The sequence below is a fragment of the Myzus persicae genome, unplaced genomic scaffold (assembly GCF_001856785.1).
Source record: "Myzus persicae strain clone G006 unplaced genomic scaffold, MPER_G0061.0, whole genome shotgun sequence".
Taxonomy (NCBI): Eukaryota; Metazoa; Arthropoda; class Insecta; order Hemiptera; family Aphididae; genus Myzus; species Myzus persicae.
In genome coordinates this window covers 529,240-540,117 of record NW_019104300.1, presented here as the reverse complement: position 1 = coordinate 540,117, position 10,878 = coordinate 529,240, and the positions used below count along the sequence as shown (strand labels likewise).

Below are 10,878 nucleotides of genomic sequence, written 5' to 3'. Positions count from 1 at the left end.
CTTTCCACACTCATGAGCCTCAAAAATATCTATAGCACCTCAGATATAGCCAAACTTACACTCCAAAAAATAGGCCAAGTATAACAGGAATCAAAATTTCACTAATCTGGGTTCCGGAACACAGTGACATAGAAGGCAGCAAAAAGGCAGATCAAGAAGCTAAAAATGCAGTAGAATGCACTAAATTAAATACTACTACTTTTGCAGACATACATACAGGTCAGTTTCGCCAGCACTGCCACTTTCAAATTTTAATACCAAACCTTGACAGTATTTTGTACTTTTTTTTACAATTTTGTACAACCAAAATAAAGTTTTGAACACCTCCCAAACGAGAGAAAACATAGAGTTTCCATGGTAGTGCTGAAGAAACCTTTCCCCAGCACTCTCTTTACTAAAAGTTGAACAAATTCAATTTTCATATTACAGTGTTATGCACTTTATTTATACAATTTTGTACACCCCCATCTCACAAAAAAAACAATGAGTAAACCCAATTTTGTTATGCACCTGCTGGAGAAATTTTGTTTACAATATGTGTACGATGTCGATTAATTTTAGAAAATATATTTTAAACGTTTAGAAATTAAATTGTAATAATGTGTACCTTGCTTTTAAAAATCAAAATTGTACTATGGACATTATTAAAGTGTATAAATTAAGACTTCAACATTATTTTGATTTAGTTGTACAAAATTGCAAAGCCTGAGTTAAAAAGTTTAAGTCAAGTTAATTTTAACTTTTTAAAATTTAATTTTCATTAACTTAATTTTTAACTTAACTGATTTTTATTGATTTAAACTTAATAAATAACTCGTTAATATTAATCAAATCCAATTTTGTTAATTTATAAATAATTAAATAATACCTAAATATAATACAATTATATTGCATAAACTTTTACTTTTTATTATTTCAAACCATATATCCATATAACTATATGTCCATATAACTAGCTGCTTATTTATTAAAAAAAAAATAAATAAAGAAGTAAGTTGATAAGTTAGTTTTAAGTTTTTCAAATAACTTTTAAATTAACTGAGTTTGAAAAAAAATTAGGATCACTATTAACTTAAAGGTTTTTAAAATGTTTTCTATCAACTTAACTCAATTAAAAATTAGCATTAACTTGCCCAGGCTTGCAAAATTGTACAAAAAAAGTACAAAATACTGTCAAGGTTTGGTATTAAAATTTGTAAGTGGCACTGCGGTAGTGCTGGTGAAATGGTCCTATAAAAACCAAATTAAGAACAATTAAAAATTCCATCTTCAGTCGACTAAACTCCCTCACAAAAAGAAGAGAAAAATTAATAATAAACAGACTCCACATTGGACACACCCAACTTAATGCATGGACCCCCTCATGGAAATGAATGGACAACCTGTGTGCACTACCTTAGGCACGCCGAACCATCAGTCAACCTGTCAACCATTACTATATCCTCACAGAATGCCTCCAGTACACTGAGGAACTCGACAAACTCAACATTCCTAAGACTCTTGACGCAGCACTTGGGCTAACCCAGGCAGTGACCTAACTCACCACCTACAAAAATTTTAACTTTTCTAAGAAATTCTGAATGGTTAGATTCAATTTAAAGTATTATAATTAAAAATATACATTAGAAAAAAAAATTGTAATTAACTTAACAACAACTATGGCCGTTGTCACCAATGTTTTGTTATTAGATCATTAAAAAAAAATTTATTTTTTAAATACAAAAATTTCAAGTTAATTTTGGACGAAGTTATATATATATTTAAATTAAGAAAAACGATTTTAGTCAAAAATATTATTTGGGGGATTTTTTTTTTTTTTTTTATTATAAAAGCCGCTAGTACAACTATGATAGCTTGACAATTACATAATAAGAATAAAACAATATAAAATTAAGATTAACAGACAATTAAAATTATTTGGGGGATATGGAACTTATAAGTATTTATTAGGTATTTTGTTTCTTTATCGGACTCGCTTTTTTTCATTTTTTTCATTTTTTTTTTTTTTTTTTTAACTTATGTTTTTAGGAGGTATCCTGAAATCGACAGCAAATTCAGAATTTGGAGGTCGGACTTAGTTTCGAAGTCATAGCCTAATGAACTTCACGACTTTGAGTGTGTTTCATGAATTTTTTTTAAAGATTACAATTTTTTACTCTGAATCATACTATAGAGCAATTAGATTTTGGTTGACGTACCTACTAACCTTTTCTTTTTATCAATCGATTTTTTTGTAAAAAGTCTGAATAAAAATAAACCCATCCAACGAGAGGTATGTGAGATCTAGCTTTTCGAATGTAGTCGATAGGTACCAGTCGAAAGGAGTGACTACTTGTGTCCATGATACCTATAATAAACTTATAAATTTAATTATATCATGCTTGTGTCTGTCTTGTGTAGTTGTATTACTTTAATTAGTGGTCGAGTGACTAATCCCGTGGAGGCTGGAATGGAGGATGTCCATTTTTAAAAATAAAAATATCTGTATACAATTATAAAACTCTAGTTGTATTTTAATTAAAAGAATAAATTCACTTTAATTACGTCGCGTTTTTCTGATTTTTATAAAAAATATATTTCGACGAGTTAACAACGATAGTGCCAAAAAATTTTTGCAGACATCATTAATTTGGAAGTTATATTCTTCCGTAGTTTGCGATTTTATGACTTAACGCGTGTACTTTTAATCCAAAAAAATTAAATTATTTGGTGTGCCTAGCTTTTTATAAAACTTTTAAATTTAATTGTTTTTCCCACATATTCTACCAGTTTGCAATATCTTTGGTTTTATCGGTCATATGTTTTCCGAGACATTTCATCGCCGCGACACCGATAACCTATTACCTACTGTGGTTATTCAACTTGGTTAAATAATAAATTCTACAAAAACAAATTCGCTGCCTACTCGCTAACTTACTACTAACTAGTATTTCATTTTTATTATTGCTAAACCATATCTCTTCAAATTAATTATAAAGGTACATTAACGCTTGATATGTTATATTAAATCTTATAGAAGTGTGAATTAAAATTTAATTTCAAAACTTCTGAATAAAATATTATCATCATGAGCGACTGGAATACAGTGACAATATTGAGAAAAAGGCCACCGAAGCCTTCAACCATGAAATCTGAACAGGTTCTTATTTAATTTTTGTCAATGTTTATGTTGCAAATGCATAATCTGTTTTGAAAATTATCCTAGGCCATCAACAAAGCTAGACGTGAGGGTGCTGTAATCGATACTCAAGTAAAATGTAAGTATAAATTTAATTTTGGAGTAGGAACCTATCATAAACCTTATTTGGTTAAGTTGTTCATAATACCTATATCATAGTAAGTAAATTATTATTTCTTGAACTCTTAAATACGCATAATCTGAGAGTTGCTTAATTATAGTTATCTGAAATGTATTCTTTTAATGATTAAATAAATATTGATTCAAGTACTTAATTATATTTAATTTTTTAGTTATTTAATGACAGTTTAGGAAGTGGCTAGAAACTATTGTTTATGTTTAATCATCAACATTATACACATATATTGGTTATTATTATTATGGTTCAATTAAATTTGTTCTGAATGGTCCACTGTTCCAACCATACCTATTGCATTATATACATATTTACTGTTTTCCAGTTTTGGTTAAATGAAAAATTGGAAAAACATTGTAGCCTTGCAGGTTACCTTATAGTATTATTTAAAATGAAATGATAATATAACTGAATTAATTAAAAAAAATTTGGATACTTATCAATTTCCATATTAGTATCTTTCAGTTGTGACTTCTAGGGACTAGGAAAATTTTAAATATGTTATAACAACCAAAATTAAATAATATATAATAATAAGTTATATTATGTACTTATTACAATGCATGAAAAAACATACCTCATTTGCCTCATAAATTGGATCATCTATATAATATCCTTTCCCTAATTTCAACACTGGTTGGGACACTTTTTGTATTTTGTAGCACTGTAATGCTATAGCTACTCCAAAAAAAGTAGCTCGCCATCGCTACTTATATGCAACATTTTTAAAAAATGTTCCGATTAAATATTGGTAGTTGATAGTTTGTATACTGATTTAAAATTTGGTCACTGGACGGGATGTAACTACGTTAGTTAATCATGAATTAAACCCAAAAAATTCGCTAATATACTCATCATTATTATAATTTAATAAATAAATATAATAGTTATCAAAATAAAGTTAATTTTTGCTACGTTATCCTAAAATTTCTAGTGTGCTAAAGTATTGAGATACATTAGGTGTATTGTAGCGACTACATTAATCGCTGCAAATTAATTGATGTCTGATAAGTTACTATACCTTCACTACCATTAGCTCGCTCTTCCCAACCACTGAATTTTAATCAGATATTTTCAATCCAATTTTGTATTATTTCAGTATTGATTGGTTTTGATATAATTATGCCTTGATCTAAGCCATTGAATCTAACCAGACGAACAATTAAAATGTTGCTTATCACTAAAGGCCCTAAGATAATTCATAGACTTTTTGCTGAAGAATCAGTCCATTTAGTTTTATTGGAAAATTCAATGATAAATTTATTTAACCCTTTCACTGCTCTAGACATGTTACTATGATTCTGTATTGTATAATATTATCATTTGCTAGTTACCATATAATTTTTGGGAATCCCTGGCTCACATTATTTTAAATTTAAAAATTAGTTCATATATATCATAAAATTAAAATTGAAAAAAAAATTTATTTTGTGTAATGTATACACTATACAGGTTGCAGTGCTTGGATAGTGTAACAGAAAAAAGGTTAAATATTATGTGGCCATTATAAAAACAAACATTTTTCTAAAAATAAAAAAAAACAAATAACATTACCCACACCTATACAATTATTATAAAAACATAATAACCAATTTAAAAAAAAAAAAATTTTATCCATGTCGATTATTTGGCCAGAACCTTAAACTTTAGATCATTAAACCAGGTTTGTCACTACAATTGTTTTCAAATAATCTATTTACACTGTACTTAATTTAAATATCGAATTATTAAACTAGAATTGTTAAAGAGATTATGATTACATTTACCATAATATATTTATAATTATAATATTAGAATAAGCAACTAATATAAGTTATTGTTATGACTAAGTCCAGATTTATATTTTTTTTAAATACTTACAAATATTCTCTGAAAAATTAGGAAAATAATCAATAAACATCATTATATGCTTAAATATGCAGATTTTTAATTTTTTTTTACAATAGTCAACTAGTCAAGTATACACTTGGATTATGGAATAATTGAACTATAGTGAAAAATAAGTGTCGTTTGTGTTTAACATTCATTGTTTGCAAAGAAATTTTTTTAAATTTTAGTATTTTTTTTGGCATAATTTATAATTTATTCCAAAATCAGCTTAATAATCTAAAAAACTTTTTCTTATGAACTTCGCAGTTTGTGTCGAATGAATCTTCCTCATTTCTTACTTTTGTAAGTCTGAGTAAGCTCAATAAGGATATGTGAAAACATATAAATCTGGTATTTAGATACTAGTTATTACTATACAAATTAAAAAAACATTAATACAAATAAATGTTTCTTCTTTTTCCAAATTTTTTAACAACCATCATCATTTTGCATACAATTTACATGATTAGTTTTTTTTTATTTGTTATTTATTATTTATTAGGGGGTGCAGCTACTAATAAACATCAAGTTACAACAAAAAATACTGCAAAATTGGATCGGGAAACTGAGGAATTGAAACATGAAAAAGTGCCAATTGATTTAGGCCGTCTTATACAACAAGGGCGACAAGCCAAAGGTTATAATCAAAAAGAACTGGCTACTGTAAGTTATATATATATTTAAATGTATTGTTTGTTACTCAAATTGTCTTAATAATTTAAGAAAGTTAATGAGAAACCACAAGTAATTCAAGATTATGAAGCTGGACGTGGAATACCTAATCAATTAGTTATTGGAAAAATTGAAAAAGTGCTTTGTAAGTATTTTAAATGCATAACATAAATAATATAGCAGTAACCAGTGCCGCAACTAAGGTTAATAGGGCCGAGGTGCAATACCAAATAATAGGGCCCCTTACTTACCAACATTTTACAACATTTTTTCATGAAAAATATATTTATATATGTAAACGTTAAGTAGGTATCCACCACAATTTAAATTTATTTTTAACTAAAAAAATACAAATTTACATTAGATAAAAACATTTACATTACAAAAATAATAACATATTTATAATATTAAAATTACTTTAAAAAATTTTTTTTTCTGCTTTTTTGATTGGCAAAGTCAATAATTAATTTTTCTACATCAAGTTCTTCAGTGCGAGCTCTTTCTATATTTAATATACTTATGTTTGTTAGTTGGTCTTGAGATATCGAGTTTCTTAAATAGTTTTTAATCAGTTTAAGTTTAGAAAATGACCGTTCGGCCGATGCTACAGTCACTGGTAAACTTAAAAATATAATACAAGATGTAACAACTTCACTATACAAAGATGATAGGTCGTTTTCTATTAAATATAAACATAATTCTTTAATTGTTTTCATATCAGTGTTTTTTATAAATTCCTTTAAAGATAGAACTTGACTAGTTAAATCGGAAGTTACGTCAGTTTTGTAAAACTGAATAAAATCATAGCATGATTTTACTATTTCTGCTTCATTTAATTTTATTATATTTGGTGGCAATAAAAAATTTAAAGTATTTGATACTACTTTAAGTCCTTTAAAACGATCTTCGAGTTGAAATAAAGCAGTATCAACTAATGATAAAAAAGTGTCTGCTAGATTTCATAGTTTCATTTTCATCACTAAAAATTATGTCCGAAGGAAAGTTTATTGACGGTTTGCAAGGACCATATGATAGAATTTGTTTTTTCAAATTAGAACTGATTGTGATATTTTGAAAATGTCCTCTATCTGTTGGAAACTCCAACTTTAAATCCAATTCACCAACTAATCATATGAAAATTAAAAAAAAAAATTTTTAAATTTCTAGAATAGGTACTATAATAATTTTAACTAATTGATATATTCCTGGTTTATTAAAAATAAACTATTACTGATTCTGCTTTAACTGGTAACATGATTGTTGCAACAGAACATAATATATATTTTATTTATAGAGTATAGACATTAGACACATATTATTATCTATATTATTTTCTAATTTACTATGTAATAATTTTAAGTCTTTTTCAATTATTTAAAGAGGGCCCCTTCGGGGCCCTCTAAATTCTCTGCTGGGGGTGCAATGCACCCCCTGCACCCCCGGTAGTTGCGGCACTGGCAGTAACTAATAACATATTTATATGTAGTTCATACTAAATGCAACCAGTAGCATACCTGGAGCTCAATCAAGAGGGGGCAATTTTAATACTTTATTATTGTATTACCTATATAGGCTATACTTGTGAATAAATTATCACCAATTAAAGATTCCAAGGGGGACAATCCATCCATCACTCCTCCAGCTATGCCACTGAATGAAACACTTCAATGTAAAGGAATTTGTCCTGACTGGCGTATTCATTATTGCCTAACTAGAACCATGGAAGCTATGAGTATGAAATTTGGTCAGTAGTTTTGTTTTATGATGTAGACAACCACAAAGAAAAGATTTTCCACAATTTTGCATTTTACAGTGGCTCTTGAACAAGGATTTTTTTTTGCTTATAAATGGTTGCCATTGGTTTCTTGGTCGGATCTTATACAAGCATGCATTAAATCGTCATGTTTACATGACCTTGATTAAAGAAACTATGCCTTAAAATTCAATGTATTTTAACAGGTTATATACTCAAAAACTACTTTATTGATTGATTTTGATGGACATTTTTTTTGATGATTGTTTTAAGAGATCAGAAAAGTTAGGAGGGTAAAAGTTTCAATCACTTTAAAAAATATATCATGTACTAAATCCAATAAACGATTGCTCATTTAGATTTAATTATTTCACAAAGTACACTCATGCATTTGTCTGTGGACTGAGGTACACTCTAACCGAAAGGGATAGGTACAATTATTTAGCTTATATATTTAGGATTTGTCACAAAACAAAACCTTCAGATGGGCAAAACCAAGTTATTCAGCTAGTTGATAGTTAATAAAATACAAATAATATTATTTTTTTTCAATTCTGTTATGTGTTATAATAAAATTTGAATTAAAACTAGAAAATATAGAAATTTATATATTCAAGAAAATATAATCCAGATTACTTAAGAAATTATTATCACCATCTGCTGATAGTGTTAAATATTGGATAAATTAATGAAATGGTTATCATAATTAAAATTATGAGATATTTTGACACAATTAAGGAAACATCAATTGAATATAAAAATAAAATTAGCGGCAAAATATATTAATGCATTAACATAATTTTTTATTAATGATTATAATATGAGCTTATTAAAAACATTTTATTTCATTTTTGTATGGCTTTATACTATATTATCCTGATAATAATTAAATTTATGAACTATAGAGTACCTATGTTCACATTTACGATTCATGAGCTCCCTAAAGTGCTTTGAACACTTTAAAAGAAGTGGTTCAAAATTGAACTAATCTATAAATTAATAGAACCAATAATTACATTTTCAAGTATATGTACAACCATTAAAAATTATGATTTTAATTTATTATATTATTTAATATGGAAAATATTTATGAAAAACAGGACATTCGTAAACCATGATAGTTTAAAGATATTTAAATTAGGTTTCATGTTGTATACTTCTAGAATAAATTTTCTATGCATTCAATTGTAATAAATTAAAATGTGTTGTTTCAGGTATAAAATTAAGAGGAAAAGATCGTGGCCAAGCGCTTCTGCCCCCTAGCACCAAGAAGTGACTGGCTTGGGGGAGTATTAACTCAAGTGTCACTAATTTCACATTAAATACTATTAATTATGCTTTAAATAAAAAAAATTGTTGTGACAAAAAAATTACCTTCTATTTTAATTTATTTACCTTTTTATTAAGTTTAAGCTGGTAATACAAATAATGTAATATTTCATTACACAATAATTTTTTTTTTGTAATAAACATTTTTCATATTCTAGCATATTTTTAGTTTTGTGTTTATCTTGTTCTTTGGTATTCTATATTAAAAGCACAATTTTAAAATAAAAAGAGATTTACATTTTAAACTGTGTAAGTATTACTGTATTAGTACAACATTTTTAACTTGTATATGATAAATACAAATTGCTCAAAGTATACATTGTCATATAAATAGTAAATTTAAAAAATAAATATATATTTATTAGGTAATACTCTATTGGATATAAGAAATGACCCAAGCAGTAGACTGGCATAAGTGATAGTTTACCAGGTGGAGATGACAAACAGTTGTTACTTGACAAAAACTGGTTTGCCGTCTGGGTCACTTACTACTTTGAAGAGTATATTAAACATGAACTGTTTGACTAATGAGGTGTTTCATCGAATTTTATGAATTTAGGCAACCGTGATAATATACCATACAAATATAATGTTGATTCTTAGGAGTCATTGCTCATTATGATTAGGTACATCTACACATTGTCAGATGAAAAAGCTCAGTATAGTTTGAACTGTGTGATGTATGGCTATCCCTTATTAGCTAATCAGTAAATTTGAATAGTACTAAAGGGCTCTTTTAACTTTAGTACAGGAATGTTAGATAGTTGGTAGACATATATTATTAAATAAAAGATATAGATGCAATGGAAATAAGACTTCAGAAACATTATAACTTGCTTCTTTGATCCTGAGATTTGTTTATAAGACGGGCAATTTTATAAAAATGTAGGATCACAAGTTCTTGGAAGAATTAAGTAGTGGTATAAGCAATTAAAGTAACTCAATGAAATTATAATTATTAAAATTTATAGTTTTACAATGTTAGAGTTTTACAAGCAATTCTAGTAACAATGGAATCGAGTAGACTGGAGTTTCCACTTTCTATTTGACTTATTTTGTAGTAAGATTTTATATAATTTTCATCAATATTTTCTGTAATTTCTGAAATATCTGTTTCACATCCTGTAATACATTTTTCTTGGAATATTTTCATTTCAGGAACATTGGAGAACTTTGATATAATTACAACTACCATTTCATCATCTTGGTCATTAGCGCTGGTATCTTTTAACGACTGTGTGATATTTTTTGAACTTGATAAATTGAACAAAATTTCGTTAGCAAGAGACTTAGTTTTCATGCACGAGTTTTCACTGGACAAGTAAGCATTATTTACAGCAACTACAATCTGAAATGGATCAACAATCAATCTGCGTCTTATTAACACTGGCGATTTATCTTTGAAAATTGAAATCATGTTGTCTTTTAGCCATTTAATATTTTTGACATTTGTAAAATAGGATACACCCAAATATTTGCCGTTTTGCAGACAGTATGCTTTCATTGTTTTGAATGATTTTTTTACCTTTATAAAACCGTAGAGAAAGTTTTCATGTCAATAGTCGGTATTTCGTTGAATTATAAGTAAACACTTGTTTGATCGCCAACGGCCAACTTCACAGATTCACTATTCAGTACTCACATTTGAACATTTTACACTAGGGTACTCAAGCAGTCAAATCTGAAATTAGTAATCACTAATCAGCCGAATAGCCGATTCATATTATACACAATATGTATCACATGAAACAAGTAGACAATAATATGATATCATAGATAGAGATAAATATAGTTTACCAAAGGGGATCTAATAGGATGGGGATTTAGGTGATACGTCAGTACGTCACCGTCTGGTGCCTGGATAGCTGGACGCATGGCTAAATAAATGACTAAATAAATAAACTAAATAAATAGTTTTTTAGCCATGGCTGGACGGACCGG

At 27.6% G+C, this 10,878-nt stretch overlaps 2 protein-coding genes across 2 annotated transcripts; one reads left to right on the top strand and one right to left on the bottom strand.

Moving 5' to 3' along the window:
- The first annotated feature begins 2,851 nt into the window (after positions 1 to 2,851).
- LOC111041005 (endothelial differentiation-related factor 1 homolog) lies at positions 2,852 to 9,165 on the top strand. The gene is made up of 5 exons (XM_022325135.1): positions 2,852 to 3,139; positions 3,206 to 3,257; positions 5,686 to 5,846; positions 5,907 to 6,000; positions 8,823 to 9,165. Exons 1-5 carry the CDS (start codon positions 3,068 to 3,070, stop codon positions 8,882 to 8,884), a joined length of 441 nt encoding a protein of 146 aa, XP_022180827.1. The 5' UTR covers positions 2,852 to 3,067; the 3' UTR covers positions 8,885 to 9,165.
- Positions 9,166 to 9,867: 702 nt separating this feature from the next.
- LOC111041003 (EKC/KEOPS complex subunit TPRKB-like) lies at positions 9,868 to 10,698 on the bottom strand. Its single transcript, XM_022325134.1, has one exon. It carries the CDS (start codon positions 10,439 to 10,441, stop codon positions 9,911 to 9,913), a length of 531 nt encoding a protein of 176 aa, XP_022180826.1. The 5' UTR covers positions 10,442 to 10,698; the 3' UTR covers positions 9,868 to 9,910.
- Positions 10,699 to 10,878: the final 180 nt, after the last annotated feature.